The sequence below is a fragment of the Pelophylax lessonae genome (genome assembly GCF_965119305.1).
Source record: "Pelophylax lessonae genome assembly, chromosome: 8".
NCBI lineage: Eukaryota > Metazoa > Chordata > Amphibia > Anura > Ranidae > Pelophylax > Pelophylax lessonae.
Window position 1 is genome coordinate 226522385 of NC_138775.1, and position 26500 is coordinate 226548884.

At 40.6% G+C, this 26500-nt stretch overlaps 2 protein-coding genes across 5 annotated transcripts in view; one reads left to right on the forward strand and one right to left on the reverse strand.

Annotated features, from left to right (window-relative positions):
- Nucleotides 1-26500, reverse strand: part of RALGPS2 (Ral GEF with PH domain and SH3 binding motif 2) — a 360414-nt gene that overhangs the window by 111345 nt on the left and 222569 nt on the right. The gene's annotated exons all lie outside the window — the stretch shown is intronic.
- ANGPTL1 (angiopoietin like 1) overlaps nt 21377-26500 on the forward strand; it is a 32288-nt gene continuing 27164 nt past the window's right edge. Inside the window, exon 1 of the mRNA XM_082265530.1 lies at nt 21377-22214. Within this exon, the coding sequence (XP_082121656.1) occupies nt 21389-22214 (826 nt within the window). The 5' untranslated portion in view covers nt 21377-21388. The remainder of the gene's footprint in view (nt 22215-26500) is intronic.

Sequence of the window (26500 nt, forward strand, 5' to 3'; positions counted from 1 at the left end):
GTCCAACCTGGGGCGTTGTGTTAGGGGAGGTCAGCTGGAGGCTGTTATAGCCCCCCTCCCCTGGTGCACAGCCTGGTGAGGAACATCTCACAAATAATTTAGTTTCCCCCCAACCTGGGCAGTCCAGGGCAGGATATATGTACCATTGTCAAGACTTTCTTGCCATATTAGTCGGTGTTAATGTGACAGAGGCCATCCTGAGTTCTAACAGAGGCGATCATCAGAGCTACGTATGACCTATAGCCGCTTAATCCTTTTTGTTTTATTTGTGTTGAATTTTCTGCTGCTAAGTTCCTAATGTGACTGTACATGACACCTTTTAGCAGATATACCTGAATCTCAGAAATGTTTTGCTGTGATGTACGACACTGTTCCAAATAAAGATTATACAAAAAAAAAAAAAAAAGGTACTATAGGACAAAAGTTCTGGAAATGCTGCAACCACATAAATAAATTACTGCAACTACTTGTGAGACAGATATAAGTGTGTATGGCATTGTGGTCATAGTAGGTTGGTACGGAGTTTGATGTGGTTTTTGGCAGCTTTGTCATGTTGCATGTAAAATTACTCTTACAAAAACTACCCTATTGTTACTGACCCCAGGAATGTCAGCAGACCAACGAACATAGATGTGTTTATACCCTTGGCAGGCAATTTATGTATGAGCAGCCTGTATAAACACTGTCTCTTTACCAATCAGAGAAGAATAATATCTGGCAGTGGCCTCACAATTACCTAAAAATCACTCAAGAATAAACCGCTTCATAATAAATTGTGGCAAAGTAAAGTAATTGTGCACCCCTTTCCAACAAAGTAGGGCCCTAATAGTGGCACTGATATGCAACATAAGCCTTGGATTAAAAAAATTAATGTATGGAACTTGTAAAATTATATTAACATTGTATTTTTTTTTGCGCTCAACCTTTTAAAGAGTGAGGGCCAATTAAGTAACTTGTTAACCGCTCACGAGCCACAATGAAATGAAATGGTCCAGAATGTCAACTTTTTCTTTTATTTTGAATAGCATAATGAACATTTTTCTTTTGCAGCCACTGAATGCTGGTAGGAGGAGGAGCTGTCTTCAGCAGTTGCAGGAGGAAAATAGAGAGTATCAGGTCCAGTATATGCCACCCTTCCTGTCCATGTGTTAAACAGAATGTGACAGGGAAGTTACACAGGTCCCCTGAAGCAGGGGGCAGGGTCCCCATTGCGACCCCTGATAATGCACCACTGGTTGGGGGTATAGTAAAAACATGTCTCAACTATGGGGTTTACTGCCCCCCAAGCTGCAAATCTAAACAAGCCCTTACTGTCCTGAGCCCCCTATAAGGCTGCTTTCACACTGATGGGCTACAATTTACCCGCACCACCGGTGCAGCGCAGAGCACCTGCAGGTTAGCTGCACTTTAATTTAGACTTCTATTTTGCAGGTGTGGTGCATTTTTCAAAAGCGCAACAAAACTGCATTCAGGAGTTTTGGTGTGCTTTCAGAAAATGCACCAAACACAAGGATATAATAAAAGTCTATGACTCAGTGCAGCTAACCTGCAGGAAAGTCGCAGGTACACAGCTCTGCACCCGCAGAGCAGTATGAATGCAACTAAATAGTGGTTAACCCTTTTATAGGTGCTAATATGCCCACTGCAAAAGCTCAGTGCATGCGTTTAATACACAGACCTTTTTTTTTCTCCTCTACCAGGTCCTGCTGGCATCACTCTGTCTCCAGGCTGCTGGAAAGGCCCCAGGTGAAGTGCACTTATTATCACGATGAGCTAGAGCTCGATGTGCTCTAGTTGCTCTGGGATGGCAGGTCGTCAGCTGGGGAGTCAGTGCGTGTGACCGGCAGCTCCGATGGCCGCCGGCCACTAGCGATCTCCCGCTGCAGCGAGAGAAAAACAGACGGCTGATGTAAACACATCCGTCTCTCATTCTCACTAAAGTAATCAGAGGCTATGCGATCCTGCTATGTAGGATCGCATGTCTCTGTGATTACATCACAAGCCACGCCCCTAGGGACACACAACCTCTTGATCACCAGTAAAGTTAACCCCTTCCCTGCCAGTGTCATTTTTACAGTAACAGTGCATATTTATAACACTGATTACTGTAGTAATGTCACTGGTACCCCCAAAAGTGTCAAAAATGGAGTGGCGATTTTGGCTCTGAGGAAGAGGGTCCTCCCTCGAAACGCGTAAGCCACATCAGGTTTTGAGGACACCATCACGCTATCCAGCAGTAGAGAAGTGTCCTGGAAGCGAGCGGTGCCCATTTCCTATATGCTTGTTCATATGCTACGTTTGTGAGTATATTGTACGCTACCCTTCTTTGATTTTAATAAACTTTTAAGTGGTAATGCACAAGGTCGGTGCGCGCCCTTCTCTTGTTGTTTTCTTGTCAAAAATGTCAGTCAGGGGTCCGATCTGTCTGTCGCAATGTCGCAGTCCCGCAAAAAAAAAAATCGCAGATCGCCATTACTAGTTTAAACAAAATTTACAAATCTTTCCCGTAGTTGGTAAACGCAAAAACTTTTGCGCAAACCAATCAAAATACATTTATTGCGATTTTTTTACCAAAAATATGTAGCAGAAAACAAATTGGCCTAAAATGTTAAAAAATTTTGATTTTTAATTTTTTTTTTGAGAATTTTAAAATTTTCAAAAAATGTGAAAAATAGTTATTTTTTCAAAATTGTTGCTCTATTTTTGTTTATAGCGCAAAAAATAAAAAATCGCACAGGTGATCAAATACCACCAAAATAAAGCTTTGTTTGTGGGGGGGGGAAAAAAAAAAAAAAAATCGCAAAATAGGACATGGTCTTTGAGCAGCCAAATCTTCCGCGGCTAAAGTGGTTAAAAGTAAATATTAACCGTTAAAGGAGAAGTACAGCCAAAGCTCATTTAGTTGTACGTCTCCTGTGCAGTTTGTTCTGCACTCCTGTGACCTGTCTACAGCTGACAGTGGGCTAAAGCCGGCTACTGGCTGACGTCGCACAGCCAGTCAAGGCTGGGAAAAGATTGCGACAATATGGTCAGGATCCACCTGGGAGCCTGGAACAGCACCTGGTTCAGCCTCTCAGCAAGCCATTTGAGAGCCTGAGCCAGCCAATCCCACCCCTCCACAGCCCAGGGCAGAAAGTCACCAGCTCTCTGCTCACGGACACTGAGGACAGAGATCATCTGTGGTTGATCGCTCGGTTTTCAGTCTTCGAGCCGTCGGGGGACAGATGCAGCATTAGACCAATGCTGCATGATTTCTAAAAAAAAAAAAAAAAAAAATCTACAATATTTCTTTAATAGAAGACCTGTTGATGCTGCTAAGAAGATCGTCTATCAACTACTATCTTGGGTTGTCACCTTGTCAAGTGCGATTCCGATGGAGAATATGAGCGGACAATGTAGGTGCTCAATGCACAGGCATGTTTCGAAGTTGTCACAATCAGTTAACGCATTCTGAGAAAAAAACATTCACCTGCCAGTGGAGTGAGTGCAAAAGACAGGAAGTGATTAGAGTTTAGACCTACTTATGTTTGGCTGCTAGTGAGCAAGAAATGAGGAAAATAATGAACCTCTATATTCAGATCTACCCAGTAGCTGCTCAAACTACAGCTTACTAATTTTTACCCTGAGTCAGAAAAATCTAGCAGATAAATAAATAGGTGTACCCAGATTCTCCCAAGGATTACCTCGAGACATTCTGCCATTCGAAGGGCTTTAAACCAACAAAGAGTATTAAAAACATTGATGTACTAAATGATGTACCAACAAAGAGTACTAAAAACAATGATGCGCTGCAAAATACACCTGTTCTCATAATAATCTCAACATGTAAATGTATAGTTACAATTTAAAACAGGAAACATGTATCACAGTAGGAAGCTATGATTCATGTGTTTAAAGCAGTTTACAGCACAATCCAATCATATCCTAGCCCAGCTTAAGGCATAAATAGTAACAGTTTTGACTATCCAGAGGAAGGTGCGGCTTACAAACTGCAGACAACCAATCACCAGTTATTTGCTGGGTTATTAACAGCAAACTGACAAGCCTCTCTCACCTGATCACTTTCTATATCTGTTGGTCAGGATGGACTGTTGGCTTATATGGGCATTCTGATGTAAAAGAGATACTACCTGACCTATTGACGAATAAGTTTAAAATTGAAGTTTAGGGAAAAAGAAAAAGGCAAACAAGCATTAATTGTATGCACAAGAGGTATTCTTTGTATGTCCAGCAAAGCCAAAATAAATTACCTCAAGTGCATGCACGAGAGTAACGCCATCTTGGCCCAGCCAATAAAAACCAAAGATCAGTACCGGAGAGCATGCAGCGAAAAAAAGAAGAACAAGGGCGCAAGTCACAAGGGTAAATGAGCAAATGATAATTTATTTTATCAACTTGCATATTAAAACAGATGATCCAAAGGACAGCCGATATGGTGTAGAACAACAGTTCCCGCAATGAAGCCAATTGGTTTAGGTCAGTGTTCTTATTTACAGTATCTGAGAGCAGACCAACCATAGATGTCAGTGGTCGGCAGGGAGCTCCAGGACACCGCACTACTGGAATGAAGGGAAGTATAGTTTCCCTAGTAAGCATCACTATTGAAAACAATTCAATAATTAAATTGAATAAAAAAATAAATAAAAAATAAACACACACACACATATATATATATATATATATATATATATATATATATATATATATGAGAGAGAGAGAGAGAGAGCGCACAATTCCCAGCCGTTTTGTTGGATATGGGTCCGCCTGGGTTACCGCTAGCAACAGCACATTTAAGCATGTTCTCCAAGTGTGAGCACTGAGACAATGACCAGTCCAGTATCTTTGGGTTTTTATATTTATTGAGAACTTGGATGGGAGAAGGGAATGAGTGGGATACTCCTTTGGCTCAACTATGCACAAATTGCTAAGGACAATTGAAAAATTCAATTTGGCGCCAACTTGACGATGGCTGGATGCCAGTCAACGCCGATTAACGCTGGCCTGCTGCCGGTTAATGCTGAACTGACTTTTGACTGCTTTCCTTAATGAAGAAGTCCTCTTTAAGCTACCTTAAGCACTCCTTGCTGAGGTAGCTACATGTATACTCTGCTGCACACTTCAGGGCGCACACCAGCGCCCCCTTTCACTCTCTTATCTTCAGGGCTTAGACCCTGGCACCCCCTTTCCTAAGCCTCCTCTACTGGTTAGCTGGCTCCCGGATACCTTTGACCTTTTGGAGTGGTCCCCTCTCCTAGGCAGACCCCTGGGCGGTTTCAGGTACTCACAACACTGTTTTTTCCCAGAAACCTCTGCCCAGCAGCTCCACTCGGTCCACAGCACTCTGGATCCCTCTCTGCAGCCCAGCTCAACCTTTGTCCTCTAGGCCGACTGCCCAGGACACCTTCACTAGTGCTGACAGGAGGAGAGACATCACCCTCCTACTGGGACTCTGTTTCCCGCCAAAGCTGCGCTGTCACATGCTCCGCTCAGACTTATAACTAATCCCAGGGTGCATTGTGGCAAACTCCACCCTCTGAGATAGCCATAAGCCCTGGTGTGCTATTGGCTAGGTTTCCTCCACTGTCCAATAAGAGCCCTCATTGGAAACAGTGGGGAGACTCCCCAGACTCAACAGGCCACACCTAGAAAAATGTGACAGCCTAACTAAATGATCAGGCCCCCCTGATATGCAGACAGGGCCACCTATATGCCTTTTCCTAGCACCTACCTAGGAGGGTGCTATATATATATATATATATATATATATATATATATATATATACACACACACACACACACACGGGTATCAAGGACTTGTCAGACACGTTTGACAAATCTGCACACACACACAGGGTAGTCAAGCAGTTCCTCTTTTACCATTCTTTGCGCACAGGGAATCATGCAGGTTAACTTTAATCTGCAGAATGTTGGGGAAGTGGTTAAATGACACATCACAAGTTATCAATCAGATGCATGCTAAAAAATTTTTTCAGAGAATGCAAAAACATAAAACAAAAATAAACAGCTTTTGCTGCAATATTTAGCTTCACTCCAGGAGATCTTTTCCCACTGTACTTATTTTTTCTTTTGCTAAATTTCCTCAGTCTGATGGCTAGCATTATTTAGGCTGCATTCACACTTGAGCGTAGCGTTTTCGCGCAATTTTTACCGCGAGTTTCAGGCGTTTTTGGAGGCAGGCATTGACATAAAAAACGCTGGTAATCAGCCCAAAAAGAAGCTCATGTACTTTTTTCAGCTACAGGCGTTTTGCTTCAGGCGTTAAAAACGCTCAGATCAGAACAGGGGCCATTTAAAGGAATGGGGTTTTACTTGTTGGGCGTTTTGGAACTGAAAAACGCTCAAAAACGCCCAGGTGTGAATGGAGCCTTAACGTGCTTCATATAAGATCAGTTCCACCTGGACCTACTCCAGTCTGTGATTGGACAATAAATGGAGAAGCAGCACAATTATGAGCTGGTCTTTTTGCTACCTTGCTTTCTCTTCCTATCAGCATATTTATTGTCTGGCTTTACTGCTTTATCCTCTCAAACACCAGCCCTATTGTAATTGGACTGCAAGGAGTTTATACTAGGTCAAAATCAGGTACTTCCACTGATTGCATTTGAAAAAAAAAAAATGTAAAGACCTATTTCCCCTTTTCCAAAAAGAAAATAATAATAATAAATAATAAATGCACACACAATACTAATAAAAAATACATAATTTTCTACATTAGGTTAGGGGACTACAAGGAAATTGCAAGGACCCTTTGGTAATGAGGCTGGAGGAAGTATCAATGGACTTATAAGTGCAGCAATGTCACAAGATCACCGTCAATGGATGACACACCCAAATGAGCAGAGCCAAATTCAGAAAATGACAGGAGCCTTGAAAGAAAAGAACCCCAGGATTCAGTAAGTGGGAGGGGTGCTGTGGGAGTAGGGTCCTGTGGTGTAACATGAAACATGGTAGAAAGGTGGACTTCGCTTTTAATGATGTATTGATTACAGACCTGCATTAATATTATACATCTTTTAGAGTTCAGCTTTATATGAGCACCAATGTCTCACCCTATTGCACGGTACACAGCTGAAAAAGACAGCAGCTTAGCATTTAGGAACTGCTCAGGTCTTGGGTTCTTTTCCCATTAGAAAACATACAGTATCTCACAAAAGTGAGTACACCCCTCACATTTTTGTAAATATTTTATTATCTCTTTTCATGTGACAACACTGAAGAAATTACACTTTGCTACAATGTAAAGTAGTTAATGTACAGCTTGTATAACAGTGTAAATTTGCTGTCCCCTCAAAATAACACAGCCATTAATGTCCAAACTGCTGGCAACAAAAGTGAGTACACCCCTAAGTGAAAATGTCCAAAATCGGGCCCAATTAGCCACATTGAAATTCCAGTGATCAGTATGAGAGAGTGAGAGCGATAACACCAAATTTAACACACCTTATCCCCATTCACACCTGAGACCTTGTAACGCTAATGAGTCGCATGACACCGGGGAGGGAAAATGGCTAATTGGGCCCAACATGGACATTTTCCTTAGGGGTGTACTCACTTTTGTTGCCAGCGGTTTAGACATTAATGCCTGTGTTGCGTTATTTTGAGGGGACAGCACATTTACACTGTTATACAAGCTGTATACTCACTACTTTACATTGTAGCAAAGTGTAATTTCTTCAGTGGTGTCACATGGAAAGATGTACTAAAATATTTGCAAAAATGTGAGGGGTGTACTCACTTTTGTGATACACTGTGTGTATATATATTTTTATATATACACACACATATACACACACACGCGCACATCTCCTATCATCAAAAAGTTTATGTATTTCACTAATTCAATTTAAAAAGTGAAACTCATTTTATGTAGATGCATTACACACACTGATTTATTTCAAGCATTTCTTTCTTTTCATTTTGAAGATTATGGCTTACAGCCAGTGAAAACCCAAAATTCAGGATCTCAAAAAATTAAAGACCAATAAAAAAAAATGATTTTTTTTATACAGAAATATCGGCTTACTGAAAAGTATGTCCATGTACAGTATAGTATACACTCAATACTATGGACTTGATAAAACACAGTGGACCAATACCAGCAGATGACATGGCTCCCCAAATCATCACATACTGTGGAAAATTTTGCATTTCATTTGGAAAACAAGGTCTCAGAGTCTAGAGGAAGAGTGGCGAGGCACAGAATCCAAGTTGCATGAGGTCCAGTGTGAAGATAAAATATGAGACCGGACTCAAATCAATGTGGCACTGCATCCCAATATGTAATTTGCAAAGGAGAAAGAGATGAGACTTTAAAAAGGTAGCCACTGATAACCCCATAAAAGGGGATCCAGAATACATTTGGATGTATTCCAGAACCCCTTAGTGGGGATCCAGAATACATTTGGATGTATTCCAGAACCCCTTAGGAGAGGGGTATCGTGCAGTAAGGGATCAGCATTTCCCAATAGAGAGAAGCACTTTGGAGGGATAACCATATTATTACCCACTACACATGGGATTGAAATCTGCTTATTTCAAGCTTACCCCTATTGGAAAGTGTTACTGGCTCTTGAATGACACCCCTAAAGTTGTGATCCTAGAGAGAGATTTGTGGTGTGTGCGTTCTCTTCCCTTCTTTCGGCTAGTGTCGGTGTGTCTGGGACCCCCCTTGTTTTGCTATCACACGGTTCCAGGTGTTCCATGCTCCTATTCCACCCCCCCCCCCCCACACCCGAGATTTGGCAATAACCGGATCCCCTGATGAAGCTACAAGCGAAACGTATAGCAATCCTGTGATTCTTTGAGATACCTGGGAGACCCGGATACCTTCAAAACCTATCGCACGCTTTGCGCTTATATTTAGAACGGCATTTTCATAGGTATCCCTGGTGCACTTGAATTCTCACTGGGAGAGATTTTGTCTCACAATATGGAGATATTGTTTTGTATTCTTCACACATGTACTTTCATGAATAGATTTTATAATATGTTTTTAATGATGTTACAAAAAACTGATCGTTTACCGATTTAGTACTCGAGTTCTTTAATAGGGTTATCAATGGCTACCTTTAAAGTCCCATCATCTCTTTCTCTTCTTCTTTGCGAGGTCCAGTGTGAAGTTTACACAGTCAGTGATGATTTGGGAAGCCATGTCATCTACTAGTGTTGGTCCACTGTGTTTTATCAAGTCCAAAGACAGCACAGCCCTCTATTAGAAAATTATAGAGCACTTCATGCTTCCCTCTGCTGACCAGCTTTATGGAGATGCTGATTTCATTTTCCAGCAGGACTTGGCACCTGCCCACACTGCCAAAAGTATCAATACCTGGTTTAATGATCATGGTATCACTGTGCTTAAATTTGGCCAGCAAACTCGCCTGACCTTAACCCCGTAAAGTATTGAGTGCATACTATACAGTACATGGACATACTTTTCAGTAAGCCAACATTTCTGTATTAAAAATCCTTTTTTTCTATTTGTCTTATGTACCCTTCTAATTTTCTGAGATACAGAATTTTGGGTTTTTACTAGCTGTAAGTCATAATCATCAAAATTAAAAGAAAGAAATGCTTGAACTATATCACTCTGTGTGTAACGCATCTATATAAAATATAGGAGTTTCACTTTTTGAATTGAATTACTGAAATAAAATAACTTTTTGGTGACATTATAATTTTATGAGATGCACCTGTATATACATTACCAAAAGTATTGGGACACCTGCCTTTACATGCACATGAACTTTGATGGTACCACAGTTTTAGCTTGTAGGGTTCAATATTGAGTTGGCCCACCCTTTGCAGCTATACCAGCTTCAACTCTTCTGGGAAGGCTGTCCACAAGGTTTAGGAGTGTGTCTATGAGAATGTTAAACCATTCATCCAGAAGCGCATTTCTGAGGTCAGGCACTGATGTGGACGAGAAGGCCTGGCTCACATTCTCCACTCTAATTCATCCCAAAGGTGCTCTATTGGGTCGAGGTCAGGACAGTCAAGTTCCTCCACCCCAAACTCACTCATCCATGTCTTTATGGACCTGGGGTGTGTGTGTGTGTGTGTGTGTGTGTGTGTGTATATATATATATATATATATATGTGTGTATATATATATATATATATATATATATATATATATATATATATATATATTTTTTTTTTTTTTTTTTTTTGATGCTCTAGAATAAGATTTGAGATGGTTATTTTGCCAGTGCATTTACGTACTTCAGTGCACTTTTGTTTTTTTACCACACAGCAATAGAAAGTGCTTCATGGTCATCTGACATCTCCGTCTTTCATAATGGAAAAAAAAAAATGGCAAAATTAGCTTCATGAATACCAAGAATAGAATAGGACACTCAAATAGCTCTGCTGGACACTTTTACAGCCAACATACTGTAGTATCAACTACAAATGTTATAATTAGGGCCATACACACATAGCAGACAGTAGTTGACAAGAGCATGTAATAGGGATGAAGGTAAAGCCCATAGCAATAGGATTTCAGATAACGCTTTTTTTTTTCCCTTCTTAGGCTCCATGTACACGGGATGCTGGAAATGGCCGTTTAGGAGCAGTTAGCCGTTTTTTTTTAGAAGTCCCTGAACCCATCTACATTTTATCTTACCTGTCCATGTACACCAGGTCGTTTACAGTCATTTGCAGGCAGTTGCGTTCAGGGACTTTTTTTAGAACGCAATTATTTGCGTTCGAACGTGTGTTTCCCGGCGTTTCAAACGCAAAAACGCGTCCGAACACGACCGAATGCGATGACCCGCGTTTAGCGTTCACGTTTTTCCATTTTAAAGGGGAATCATTTTTTTGACCTCTAGGAACGGTTCTAAATGCAAACGCCCGCTAAACGCGGCTACAAACGCGACCGAACAGACGTTTCAAATGCCCTAAAAATTCCAGCATTCAAAGGGACTTTTAACAACGTCCCGTGTACATGGAGCCTTAGAGTTGGCTTTAAATCAAAGAAAGAAGCTGACTGGATAGTATTCAAACTTTCCCTCATCTTAGTCTTAATTTAACACCTAAATAAATTATATATATATATATATATATATATATATATATACACACACACACACACACACACACACATTTATACACACAATTTAGGTAAGTTAAAATAAAGGGTTTAGGCATTTAAGAACTTCTTTCAACCTCCATAAAGAAATGCAAGAAAAAGGCCAGAGATCCCAGCATGGTCCGAATCTCAGATTACATAGACTTCAATGAGGAGGCACATTACATAAGACTTGTATCCCTCCCTATCTAAACAAGGATATAACACAGAGCATACTCGGCTCAAAACACAGTCCAGGCAAAAGAGAAAGCGGTACTGAGGTAAGTCAATTGTTCCTTATTAAATGGGCACATTTTATCTCAGTCACAGGAAACGTGTGGGTATACATGAAAGAGCTTAATAAACAAACACTGGTAGGTTTAAGTTCAGACAAAACAGACCTAACTACAGCCACATGTGCTGAGCTCCTGGTACTGAGAGCCGGCAGGACCATGCTGACACTGTGGAAGCTTTCAGCAGAAGGATTATGCACCACTCAATCCAATGAAAGCACCAACAAATACCTGCTGCAAGACTGCACACACAAAAAGATTTGATTTTGATTTGGGAGATTTGCCAGGTACAATAATATCCAAGATCCATGATGTGTGCTCAGGAATGAATTCTTATTGTACTAATGCCTGCTAAGTGGCCCTTAAATTCTAAAACAAAGTGCCCATCAAGACACATTATAGCCAATATATTATCACTCTCAGATAATCGAATTGAAAACATTGTAAATAAGGATGAAAGGCTGATGCTTATTAAAAAGGATCTGGGTGGTAATAGTTAACAGAAGATAAGCCAACTTAACAAAATGCTGATGAGTGGCAACTCAACATCGCAGGCACTCTCTCTCAGGAACTAAAACTCCCTACCAAGGAGGAGCTCAAAGGTCCCATAGTTCTCAATACTCTAGGTAACCTGGAGATCTAAGTTCACAATCCAGTGATGAACAAAAAGGCTTTGTAGAGTGAAATTAAATTGGTTTTTACTTGTTGTCTGCATGTGCACTGGACTTGAAGAATGCCAGCTGGCTGAGTTACCAGAGCCTATGACAGCAAAGGCATTCCCTTCTCTTCCAGCACCAGCGCTCCAGCTGCAATGAACTGCTTTGCATTTTCTTCCAGGACTCTGCAGGGGAGTCATCATCAGGATACTCTGCATTCAAACTCAATCTCGTGCTTACAGAGGAAGCAAGATGCAGCCGAGAGCTGAAGAATTCTGATCTAATCCTGCCTCACTCTTTCACCTCCTTTCTACTTCTACAGAACACGGAGGCAAAGCAGACCTAGGCTTTCTTGAAAAAGGTTTGTCGCATGCAATGTCTTTCTAACACTAAATGTTTAGAAAAGGAGAAGAAAATCCGTTGAAAAAAGCTTTGGATATTTAGCGCACAAGCACATCTGGAAGTTGTTAACCCGTTCTCTGACAGCAAGAACCTGGGTCTGCCAGAGCACAGCTTAGGAATAGAAGAACTGGGAAGAATGAAATGAGAATCATCAGAGCAAGCTGTACATAAAACCATGTGAACCTGGATATTACCAAATATAAGTAAGGTTATTAGCATTTAGGTGTAGGTATATGCTCAATGAGCCTTTATGTAGTATTAGTCATTTAAAGACTGCCAGAACAGTTAGACTTTTTATTTTATAAATCTACTATGGTAGATATTACTCTTATATGTAGGCTTAAGTATTGATCATGACAACCTGCATAAACTGCTTTAAAGGCCTTGCACTTATGGTTTGTAGGGCTAAAAAAGTCTGTATTGTAATACATTACCTGTGTTTGTTGAGTACAAAGATATGGCAAAGGATTGCAGTTTTGCTGCTGCAGAAATAGAAGAGCTAGGTAGCAGGTAGTGCTGCATGAATACTGGAACTTTGTAGTTCTCTAACAGCTTGATATTTAACAGCTATCTACTTTTAATCCATACCATCTTTCCCTTCTGCACTACTAGTTTACTGAACTCTGCAAGTTACGATACAGCACCACTCAAACCTCCTTAGTATCTTCTTGCACAGTTACCAGCAGTAAAGGAAACCTATATACCACTGCATAGACTTTAGAGTTTGCAAGGCATTCAACATCAATAAACCTAATTTTATGAAACAAGATACCGGATTAAAAACATGAAATACCACAGATAAGTTTTACAGAACTGGAATCAAGTATGTAGTAAAAATGAAATGAAAGGGGGGGGGGGGGAAGAGTTTAGATCAACACTTAACAGAAACTAATGTGATTCATAACCAGTTAAGTGGGTGCATCCAAAATGCAATTATTGAAGAAAAATGTATGGTTTTATTTGGTAATGTGTTGCAAAGGACAAGAGTGAGGTGCACTCTGCACAACAGTTATGGAACTTTTACAAGATAAATTGTTTGGTTGCTAAGTGTTTTAGAATTACAATGATAAAATATGCTTGCTAGCTGGCAAATTATATTCATACATCACAGTCTGGAATACAAAAATACTATAGCGAGATCTGTTTATTTAGAAATTCCCTGGCATGTGTATTAGAACTGATTCGATTCCCTATGGATATACACAAACAGAGAGCTTCTGTTACTGCTATGGTGGTCACAAAGAGCCGCCTCTGCTGTGCCACCTGTCAGTCAATGCTTAGACTACATGCTCTCTTTATGCTTGTCACGTCCAAGTGACACTTTTCATAACCTACCTAAACATAACATTTAGAAGTGGAGCGGTCATCACTGACACAAACCCACATTGGTTTATTTAACCAATCAAAAATAATATGTAGCAAGGTTTTAAAAAAATATTTGATTTAAAACTTATCAGGAAGCCTTAAAGTCAACTACAGTTGTAGCAAATAGCTAGAAAAGTACAGCTGGAAAAAATGTAACCTAACATGGAATGATGGACAAAATTGAAAATGGCATCATGATATGATGCAGTCCTCCAACAGCATTAACACAGCAGTCTTCGCTTTTTTGAGTTCGCCTTTAACTGTTTTATTACGCGTTGATCAGGCCAATAAGTCTGTTATTCAACTTCCTTTAAAAGGAGAAGTACAGCTAAAGCCATTTTGACTGTGCTTCTCCTGCAGATCACAGAAGTGCACTTCGTTCTGCACTCCTGTGACCCATTTTCAGCCAAAAGCGGGCTGAAGTCCGCTGTCGTCACAGGGGGTCTCCTGACCCCTCCACAGCGCAGCTCTCCAGTAAGCATGGGGGAGAGGGGCATCCACCTAGATAAGTATGACTCTTGAGGGGGGAAAAAAAAAAAATTCAAACTTTTCTTTTAACAGACCAAGCTGTCCAGTGCAATTATTAGTTAAACGGCTGAGAAAAAAAATCCTTTAACACTGGCAGGGAGGCTTACAATGGTCAGCTTTTTGTTATTTTGTTAAAACCTTTATGCTGAAAGTTTATTAACTGCCATAAAAGGGTTTGCTGTAAATACTCTAAATATAGTGGAAGAGTGAGCGTACCCACTGTAAGTCTAGGTTCACAACTGTGCGTTTGCTACAGGGAACATTTGTGTGGGCACAGCAGCAGATTAATTTCCTGCAGGAAATGGTCCCCTGAAACCACAGCTGCATGGAAACCATATGGATCCAAAACACCATGCATTTCCATGCATGGGAAAATGTGCCATGTTTTCTAAAGCATGAAGTGCCATTGAGAATTAATTTCAGTGCGTTTTGGGTGCAGGTGTGGATATGCGTGCGATTTTTATGTATTTCGGCACCTGCAATAGTGTGAACCTAGCCTTAGACAGGTGGTGGGTTATTGGCTGGATTAACAGGTAATATTAAAAAAGAAAAAAAAAAAAAGAACATGAAAATACTATTGCAGACACCACATCTATGGATTATTAAGCTACAATTTTATTTATTTTGTTTTGGGGTTTAGATATTCTTTAGTAGGAATTACTTGTAGTAAGGCACTAGGTTTCAAAAGAGCTGAAAATTAAGAAAAAAATAAAATTCTTAAAAGCAGGAAAGTTAAGTTAGTTAGGAAAATAAAACACAATTCTTACGACTAAAAAGGTCTGTTGATGGTAAAGTGCCACTATTCAACCTTGGTCTGTCGTGTTAACCTAAATATATATGGGTTTGTGCATGTGCAAATGACAGCAAAAACCTAGGGCTTCACTCATTGGCTAAGGAAGAATGTAACCTCAAAAATTGTGTCTAATATGTGTTTCATTGTTTTGTTCTATTGATAACGTAAGTGTAGTACCATGTGCATTATTACATAAAACAGACAAAAGGAAGTGGGTGGCATGGTGTACTAAAACAGCGATTCGCAACTGAATAATATTTTAGGGCTATTACAACAAATATTTACTGAATACTCCCTGGTGTTATTTTATCTAAAGTAACCCTCCAGTGTGCATATTTATAGGCCATAAATCCTAAATATGTAACAGTACTTTCCAAACTGGACTAAGCCCCGGTGTGTTGGGAGAAACATGTCAGACGGCGTGGCTTGTGGAATGGTGCAAGGCTTAGGCCATCTCACGTATGTTAACTGCCCAGACTATATTGGGAAAGTATCGATTTTTGTAAGAGAGCTTTCCAAACAATTACTTAAGCATATAAAAGAACTAAAAATAGTGAATACAACTTATGTATAAGATTTAGGATTTTCTAAATTTTTAGGGAAAGATGTCCATTTTAACTTGCCAAGCAGGGCTACCCCTTACTTACCTACTAAAGTACCTCTATGGGTACCCCTAGGGGTACATGTATAACTACAGCAGGCAGATTATGCTCCGTATATGCAGTTCTTGGCTCAGTTTTCAATCTCCTTCGTTATACTAAATACTGACACGATGAGCAAAGTATCAAAGATGATTAAAGTATATTTTAAAAATTACACACGCACACTTCAAGAATACCAGCACAGACAAAACCACATACCTGCAACATTAGAGAAAAAAAAAAAAAAAAAACATTTCAGTGCCTGAACTTTAAGATCTTCAGGTCTACTAAATATCTAAGCTGTAGCTACACCATCAAACTTTAACCCAATAAGGTAATCAATCTATGCCATATGGAAGCAATTGCAGTGCTGACACACAGTAAGAATACATGACACAAGGGGGTGTTCTCCTGTTTTGTGCATATACAGCAATTTCTGTATCTGTGAGAATGGATCCAGGTTAAGCTACTATAACAGAGGGGAGGAGACACTGAGCATGACAACAGGATAGCCAAGAGGGAATACAATGGAAACAGATGCAGAGCTGGGTTAACATCAAAGAAAAAAACCCATAATCCACCTCAGCAATAATGGTCACCTAACAGAGAGATGCATATAAATCAGTTTTAGTATGTGCTTTTGATGCAAAAAGAGGCAGGAAATTACGTGAATGTTAAAAAATGCATATTCTACATTTTCACATCTTGTAAGTGGAAAATGCACAGAAAAATTGAAGAAAGGGAAATTTTAAGGCAAGTATAAACTCAGAGTTATACAGTATTATGCACTGTAATTTAAATCAAAAGTTCTAAAACCCGTCATATGAGAGAGGTTTTTCTTGGAGCGCCAAAAAAAAAAAATTATAGAAAGCTTGTGTTCCACGGTTTGTTATTCAGTTGTAACTAAAAGCTTTTGTAGCTTGTAAAATTCCCTGAAACGGACGTTATTTTAAGTCCTATAAAAAGAAAGGTCAATAATAAAAGGTAGAAACCCAAGAGTTTATATTAAGTACATGGAATAATTAAGGAAAAAAATAACCAACTGTAATGCAAATCAACCAATCAAGTTAAAACTTTAAAGAGAGATTTTAAAAAAGTGTGTGTATACACACACATAAAATATAAATATATGAAGAAGGCTTATAGGGATATGCATATAGGGATCATGCTGCTGTGGTGGTCATATGTGGTTCATGAAACCCCTTTAATAAATGCTCACCACCTCTCAACACAAAGGGCCACGTTACGTGCCTGAGTGTTTTACTGCAGGCTGCATGTTGATTTCATTATGTGCAATTAACCACAACATGGCCCACTTAGTTGGCTGCCTATTAACTGAAGTGCATATAATGTAACTGCATTGAGCAACCCGATTCTTCTTCAGTTCTGCTGCTGGATTTACAAACATACAAAACAGAGGATGCCCAGGACCAAGACCCCCGTATGGCCAATAGATCTACTTCAAGGGCAGGACAGTTCCTACCATGAGGCATAGTGATCTCTACCCATGGTAGTGTCCTTTTGAGGGAGGTATGAGACAAACCTTGCACCTCGCTCAACAGTTGCTTTTTTCCCCACGTTCTGTAAGGACCCTAATGGGCCCAAGCAAGAAAGGCTAGAATAGAAGGTGTGAATGACTGGGCACTGGGGACTACTCACTGCTCTTAATCTTCAGCTGTAAATAAAGTGGCATAAAGTAGCAGCTCTTTACTGGCCCCTTCTGTGTGAATAAAGTCTGCTCTTACTGACCTCCTGAGTGAATAAAGTCTGCTCTTACTAGGAACTACGTCTTGTTTTACTGGGGTAACAAATATCCCAGGAAAAAAACTACAGTAGGTTCACATTTTGCACAGAATTTTTCTGCCGTTTTAAAAATAGTCTTGCAAGCCCAATCCCCCCAGTTATCTCAAAATACAATGCCTGTTTAAAAGTACACCTAAACAGGCAACAGTAGGAAATGGATGGTGGTATATGTGATGATGTGCATGAGACGGGTCTGCTGATGCATCAACTTCTGCTCTGCAAACACAGCAACATGTGCCTGTTATGTGAACAATACCCCATAATGACATGAAAGAAGTTTGTTTGAAATCTTTAAAAAGGTATTAAAAAAAATAAATCCCATGTACATAAGTATTCAAAGCCTTTGCGCAATACTTTGTTGAAGCATCTTTGGCATCAATTACAGCCTCAAGTATTTTTGAGTATGATGCTACAAGCTTGGCACACCTATTTTTGGGCAGTTTCTCCCATCATTCTTTGCAGGACCTCTTAAGCTCCATCAGGTTGGACGGGGAGCGTCGGTGCACGGTCATTTTCAAATCTCTCCAGAGATGTTCAATCGGGTTCAAGTCCGGGCTCTGGCTGGGCCACTCAAGGACATTCACAGAGTTGTCCCGTAGCCACTCCTTTGTTATCTTGCCTGTGTGCTTAGGGATGTAGTCCTGTTGGAAGATGAACCTCCACCCCAGTCTGAAGCCCAGAATGCTCTGGAGCAGATTTTTATCAAGGATGTCTCTGTACATTGCTGCATTCATCTTTCCCTTGATCCTGACTAGTCTTCCTGTTACTGGCACTGAAAAACATCCCCACAGCATGATGCTGCCACCATCATGCTTTACTGTAGGAATGGTATTGGCCAGGTGATAAGTGGTGCCTGGTTTCCTCCAGACATGACGTTTGACATTCAGGCCAAAACAGTTCAATCTTTGTTTCATCAGACCAGAGAATTTAGTTTCTCATGGCCTGAGAGTCCTTCAGGTGCCTTTTGGCAAACTTCAGGTGGGCTGTCATGTGCCTTTTACGGAGGAGTGGTTTCCGTCTGGCCACTCTACCATACAGGCCTGATTGGTGGAGTGCTGCAGAGAGGTTTGTTCTTCTAGAAGGTTCTCCTCTCTCTACAGAGAAATGCTACAGCTTTGTCAGAGTGACCATCGGGTTCTTGCAAATGCAATATTTAAAATGGCACAAAACAGTACTTAACTGCTGTGTTGTACACCTGCACCACCTCATGCTGACAGGCATTTGCTAGCTAATGGTATCACAAAGATCTATTTGAATATGAGATGATGTCTTGAAGGTATCTGTTACATGACAGGTCCCATAATTCACATTTCTAGGATAAGAGTTAGAATTAGCTATGTCAGAATAAAACTAAAGCATTTACCATTAGGAGCAATAAAAAAATATTGTTTATATTAAACTTGAATTACACTGACAGGAACACAAACATGGTGTAGTTCAATAACCCCTAGTATAACTTGGTTTTAACAGGACAAGACAAAATGTGTTTTGTACCCAACAAAGCAAAAAGAAAATTGTCAGAAACAGACCTCTATTCCAAGTATGTTGTACCTGCATAGCAGATTCTTGTGTTTATAATAATATAAACTTGGAATCGATGACTTAATACTCTGGAGAATTTCTTCAGGGGAAACATGCTGGCACACAGAGAAGCAGGCCGAGCTTCCATGTCTCGAGTCAGAGCTCCAGCCAAACAATACAAGCAACGTGTGCTGCAGAATTCAGGAGCAATCAAGAGGCAATGCTGGTCTGAGTCTCACAGATGTTTACAGCTATAAAAATGGCGACCCCTTGTCTACTGCCAAGAGTTTATCCAAAAGACTTTCTGGATCCAAATATTTAAACTCTCTGCAGCATATTTTCATCTATTCTGGCTGTATGACAACCTGAAGAGTTTTCAGCCCATAAATCCAAGTATGAAATTATTTTCAAGAATGTAGAGGGAATTTGAGTGTGATCAGCCATACATCTGCATCACTGCACTTGTGCTTCCCTATGTACACTATGCAACCATTAATTTTAAGTTCTGTATAGTGTGGGAAACATTAAACTGGCCAAACCTATTACATTTTAGGTAGAGAGAAATAAGGTGTTGTAAATTTAAATGACCCAAACAGTTACAATAAAAACCAGACAAAAAATAAATAAAAAAAGAAGAGTATACATGCCTACATAGAAAAATAGGTAGTTGACATAACTACCTTTTGTAGTTAATCTTACTCTGCGTTCTTAAAGTATAACTAAACTCAAAAATCGAAATAGTTAGCATTGCCTTCTGTGTACAACTATAGATTTAAGCTTTCCCATGAGCGTTCCTGTACGATGATGGCTACGCTAGCCCAGCATGGTGTCTAATGTAGCCACCCTCCATGGAGCATTCCCATAGCGTACTAAAGTAGCACATGCCAACCTAAAGCTAGGACATCAGCAAGCTGCTTCTATGACAGTGCCACCTATGCAACCTTGTCCACAATGTAGCTGGAAGATAGTGGTTCCAGTACGTTGTAAAGCCTTGCTCACTAGGTCAATCCAGGCTAGCAATGCACATGACCATGTTGATATGTGCATCATTTAGAGTGATAGATAAATATTATTCAAGCTTGTTGTGAAAAAAAAAAAAAAGAACATGATGTAAGCAAAAGTATTTAAAATATACTTGCCCATGTCTTTAAATGTGAAGGTTTAATACTACTTTAACGAGTAATTGTAGGCTAGAATTTATTTACAAAGGGCAGCTTGGGACTTTAGTCTTCAGTTTTACTAGACAGGATGTTATTGCTAGATTTGAAAATACTAATTCCTAGAATACCCCTTCTAGTAGGTTAAAAGGTCAACCAATTTAAATATTGCATCTCTTAGGTTATGTTATGCCATGACCCCACAAAATCCTCTATTACTTGCCCCAGTCATAGTTCTACATGTTTGTTTTTTTATTAACTGTATTTCAACAATTCCTGGATAACCTATATAGTCAGCTATGCATTTGGGACTATACCTGCATGTACATTATCACAGCACATGCAAACATACATATGTGAATGGGCCTTAATGAGTAGAATGGTTTTAAAACTTGTGAAACATTTCCTAAGACTTCAAGCTCCTTTGGCCCTCCTTTTCCTGTGGGTCACAGAAGTGCCCTTAGTTCTGTACTCCTGTGACCCCTAATCAGCAGGCTAAAGTCCGCTTTCACCTGAACTCACTAAACCGGTCCAGGTTATGGCGAGATCCTGACTTTAACCTCAGGATCCACCCAGATGCCTGACTGGCAGCTGGTTCAGCCACTCAGCACACCACAGAGCCTTTGAAAGCCGCTCCTGTGAGCGCTGGAGGGGCAAAGCAGATAGCCGGTGACTGACAGTCACTAGCTCTCTCCTCACTTAGAGGCGGCGGGGGACAGATGCCACATCGGATTCCAGAATTTCTTCCTTCATACTAAAGGCAGCTGAGAAGTTGAATTAGTCCTGTACACAGCACGACCGTGCTAGAGGTAATGGGGGGGGGGGGGGGTAACTAAACAGGCTTTTTACACCATGTATTTAAGATCTAAAGGGCTGTGGGCAGGAATAGATATAGTTATTCACTTAGTGTCAAGGGTGGCAGCATTTAAGCAGGAGGAAAAGCCTCGTCACCCCCAGTACCTTTACAATGATTCTACTGTCAGGATCAACAGGTATTTACTAACTGTTCTGTGGGTACAGTGGGAATTCTGCTTAAAACTCTCCAGAAGAACAAATGCATTACTGCTGCCAAAATAACTAATTCCTCTTCTCTAACCTCCTCTGTTTTAGTTGTCTGGGCAACAGTCTCCACCGATTAAGATGGACACCACCTTATGGACATTAAAGGTGTTACTGCTATTTCTGTTTACTGCAGGACACTGTGCAAAAGGCAAATCAGAGAGTCAAAGTGGAACGTCAATAAGATTTGCTCGGTCTACAGACTATGTGGAGAATAACGAAGGAAAAAGGTGTGGCTATACATTCTTGGTACCCCAGCAGAAAATCACTGGGCCAATATGTGTCAGTACCAAAGGACCTGGGCAAAATAAAGACCAGGTGACAAGAATGGACTTGGAAAACGTTAAAGACTCTCTAGCTAAGCAGAGGCGAGAGATGGAGATGCTACAAGTTCTAGTGGATGTTGATGGGAATATCGTTAGTGAGGTGAAGTTACTGAGAAAAGAGAGTCGTAACATGAACTCCCGTGTGACACAGCTTTATATGCAGCTCTTGCATGAGATTATACGCAAAAGAGATAATTCCCTAGAAATTGCTCAGCTAGAAAACAAGATCCTCAATGTAACGGCTGAAATGCTTAGAGCCGCCACACGGTACAAAGAACTGGAAGCAAAATATGCCTCCCTTGTCGATTTGGTCAACAACCAGTCTGCCATAATAACACTTTTGGAAGAACAGTGCATGAGGGTTTTCTCCAGGAGGGATAGCCAGGGGTCACCCCCTCTAGTACAGGTGGTGCCACAGCACATCCCAAACAGTCAACAGTATACACCTGGACTAGCAGGTGGCAATGAGATCCAGAGGGACACAGGATACCCAAGGGCCAGGGACAGCAGGCAGCCGCCACAAGCTCCAGTGCCAACAGTCAGTCCATTTCGCGTGCCTCCAGTGACCGTGATCAATGAAGGTAATGTTTATGGTCATATACAGAACACTTTGTTGATTTACTGACACTGTAATCTGTAAAAACTTGACAGTAACCTACATATGCACACAGAATTCCAATTTAGCCTTGTGGTGCCGGAAACATTCTGGTGGTTTTTTATATGTGCCAGCTCAACATAATATTCCCAACCACGAGAGCTGCTCAATGGGGTCTAAATACATATATGGTCAGAAGGCATTAACACTTACTGATTTAACAGTACATCAAAAAGGAGTAAGTGAGCGTACTAGGGAGGATTTGTACCTAATCTACCTGCCTTGCCTTCATTTTCTTCACACATATTTGTCAATTTACAAAAAAATACAGAATAAAAAAAACTAATAATTTTACTTTGCAGACAAATCTGATATAGTAAGGCCCCTTTCACACGAACGATCCGATCAGATCTGCCTGTCAGTTTTTTAGACGGACCTGATCGAATCCTCCATGCATCCCTATGGGGCAGCGGATGTCAACGGTGACATGTCCGCTGACACCCGCTGCCATCAGCATCCGATCCTGTCCGTGAAATCCGGACGGATGGAAACCTCATTTTCCATCCGTCATGGGGATCGGATGGGAATGGACAGGCAGTCTGTTCTCATCTGATTCCCCCCATAGAGAGCAGCGGGGCTCTGACACCTCCCTCTCCGCACACAGAGCAGAGATGGAGCTATCATCCGCCTGCTCAGCATGGATCAGCGGATCAATCCCCGGCTGAGCAGAGAACGGTCCGCACCGGACTGTGTGAAGGGAGCCTAAGGCAGATTAGAAAGGTTTTTTAGAAACATATTTTGTTCCTGTCACTTGGATCATCCCTTGTGCCCATTACCTTTTTTAACAGGGGTCAACTATGGCTACTAAACTTATTTCAAACACTATTTTCTAATGCACAAATTTAAACAAAGATGTTTTTTGCAGGGTAATACAGACTGCTCCACAAACGCAGATGTTAGGTTGCAGCCCTATTAAGAAATATATTTTCAATAAGCCACTTTTTAAAAGAAATTAAAGTCATTGTCAAAGGATTCATTTGCAATTGATGTGCATTTACACTGTTTTTTTTAAGCCTATGTGCACGCGTTTAAATGTGCAATATATGTTCATGTGTTTTAGTGCATTTAACTGCACACACTTGAACAAATGTGAAGGGCAGTTGGACAAGGTTGGAGTATTTAGGAAAAGGTATCAAGGAAAAGCTTCCCTGAAGAGTTGCATGTTTCGGGATTGTATAAGCAAAGGGGGAATCAGTGTGCATGGACATAAAATTTATTTAAAAAATACGCTCTGTTTACTTGCCTTCTTATGGAAGGTCAGGAAAAGTCGAGCAGCTTCTGTGTGAGGCACGTTCTGGTGAAACCAAAGCATGAATATACCTGCAGCAAATCTTTGAGGAGACCAGCATGTTGTTATGTGCAGATGGCTGAATGATGTCAAGACTTCCGAGAATCTATAATTACACAGTGATGTAAATATAGAACACCATGACATCTCCACATAATGCGACACGTTTACAAACTATTCGCTTTAAAAATTGCGTTGATAATGCAGCATGTTCACCAACTATTCTCTTTAAATGGCGCTGAAACTGATTAAAAGTACAAAACTTCCCTTAGAAAGTAAAAACATTTGTAAAGAGTCTGAGATATGTAAGACTCAATATATACAAGAGACATATCATAATGCAAAATACACGATCAACTATTGTTCTGCACACACGTGCATGCAGGATTAACGCGTTCCACTTCTCAATGCTTCTTCAGAATCAATGCCAGAGACATATGATATAGCAAAGATCGTGTGGAATCGAAAGACAATCAGAATGGGTGGGAGCAGTATCAGGGAGTCACCAGCAAGATATAAAAAATTGTACAAATAAGTGGAAAAAGCCAACCACAAAATACAGCTATTTTACGTGAAGTGCCTGAAGCGTCTGTCTGTATCAATCGCTGGAGCTAGGCGATCGGTCTGTCCCTCCAAGCTGGTATTGTGCTGTATCTCAAACTGCCATTTAGAAGGCTACCTGTCTGACATTTAAGCCATTTCTGTGCTTCAGGCACTTTACGTAAAATAGCTGTGTCTTTTGGTTGGCTTTTTCCTCTTGGTTGTACATTTTTTTTTATCTTCTTGGTGACTCCCTGAACTCTGAAATCCTTACTATTAAGGAGAAAATTTTAATTAAATTTTCATGACCTCCGCTCTAATTCAAAAGATAACAGCATCTGCTCTGCCACGGAGGAGGTATTACAGCAGGGATTACATCATATCCTCTCCTCTCTCCGCAGTAAAAGGAAACCACAATTCTCATCAACCACAGGGAATTGTAGTGAATATGGGTGGGTACACTAGGCCTGTACAATGTGCCTGAGAGTCCCAGTCCACCCACCATAGCAGGTGGGGCTGAATTACATCACTGCTTCCTGGAGAATACAGCAGGGATGTGCCAAGACCAGTGGCTGGGGTAATAGAGGGCATAGTAGCCACTGGTCTTACAAACAGGAAACCAAGGAGAATAGACAGAATTAACGGTTTGATGTGAAAATGAATAGGCCTTTTTAGAGCAACTACTGAGTGAACCAGAACCCTGTCAGATCTGATGTACGGTAATTGCATACATCTTTCCCGTGGTATCTGGGAGTGGTGCATTTTTTCAAAGGATCCACTTATGCCACACAGAATAATCAAGTTCTTTTTTTTTTTTTTTTTTTAAATGCAGGAACTAAAAAGAGTATTGAAAATGTATTGAGCAAGGAGAGAGGATTTTCGGTACCCAAAATGGCCAGAAGAGTAAGCCAGGTTTTCGTTTCAATTGTGTGAGAAAAAAATGTATTTAAAAGGAGACCTTACCCTCACTAATATACCCAGTATACTTGTAGTAAAAAGCGCACCAACTGCTGTGACACTAACAGAACCGTAATATTCAATTTACATTTTACCCTACTGCCACATAAACATGCGAGCAATGTGCAAAACTGACAGGCGTAGATCTGGGAGCGAGTTTACTGGGTCACATTTCAGGCTGAATTCAGTCCAAAGTAAACGCACCGAAAAAGATAAACCCAAGTAAAACAGGAAATTGTTCCTTTATTGTTTCCCTAGTGTGGAAAGTATTTTTAGGAAAATATTTACAATGATATTTTTGAAAGCATTTAAATTTATAGAATATTTCTTAATAAAAGCAATCCATCATGTGCAGACACCTGTAAGGAAAATTTAGCTTAGCTGACTCCAGCTCTGTGTAGAAGTTTCAAACATTCCTGGTACCCTAACAAAATGCTGCTTAACCACTTGCCTACAGTGCACTTTCACCCCCTTCCTGCCCAGGCCAATTTTCAGCTTTCAGCGCTCCCACATTTTGAACAACAATTGCGCGGTCATGCTACACTGTACCCATATGAAATTTTTCATTTTTTTCACACAAATAGAGCTTTCTTTTAGTGGTATTTAATCACCACTGGGTTTTTTATTTCTTACAAAAAAAAAAAAGAAAAAAGACAGAAAATTTTGAAAAAAAAAAAAGTATTTTTTTCTGTGAGTAAAATTTGAAAATACTTTTTTTTCCTTCACTGATGTGCGCTGATGAGGTGGCACTTATGGGCACTGATGAGGTACTAATATGCCGCACTGATGGACACTGATGGGTGGCACTGATGGGCAGCACCATCAGTGCCCATAGTGCTGCCAGTCAGTGCTCATCAGTACCTAGATGAGCAGGCACTGACTGGCAGCACTATGGGCACTGATACTGGGCAGTAACTGGCACTTTATTTACATTTTGTGTAATCAGGGCACTGATGATTAGTGCCCTGATTACTTGTTTTTGTCTCCCCTGTGAGGAAGAGCCGCTGATCGTCTCTCCACGCCTCACACACTGACAGTGTGAGGCAAGGAGAGCCGAATAACGGCACTTCCTAATTTACATGTGACCGGCTGTGATTGGACACAGCCGATCATATGGGTAAAGAGTCATGTCATGACACGGCGTGGTCACGATCGCCGCTCCGGGAGCACGCGAGAGAGGCTGTTCTGGTGTGCCGTCATATGACGTCCCAGGATAATAGCTACACCGCTCCGCCGTCATTTGACGGTGGGCGGGTAGTAAGTGGTTAAAGTGCTCCACTTTGACCTACCAAAGGATTGGTATTTCAGTTAATGTGACTGTTATACAGGATTTAAAGCACCAACAGTTTGCGCAGCACTTTACAAAATAAAGGGATACAGTACAGTTACAATACAGTTTAGGACAGGAGGGTTAGGAGGGTCCTGTT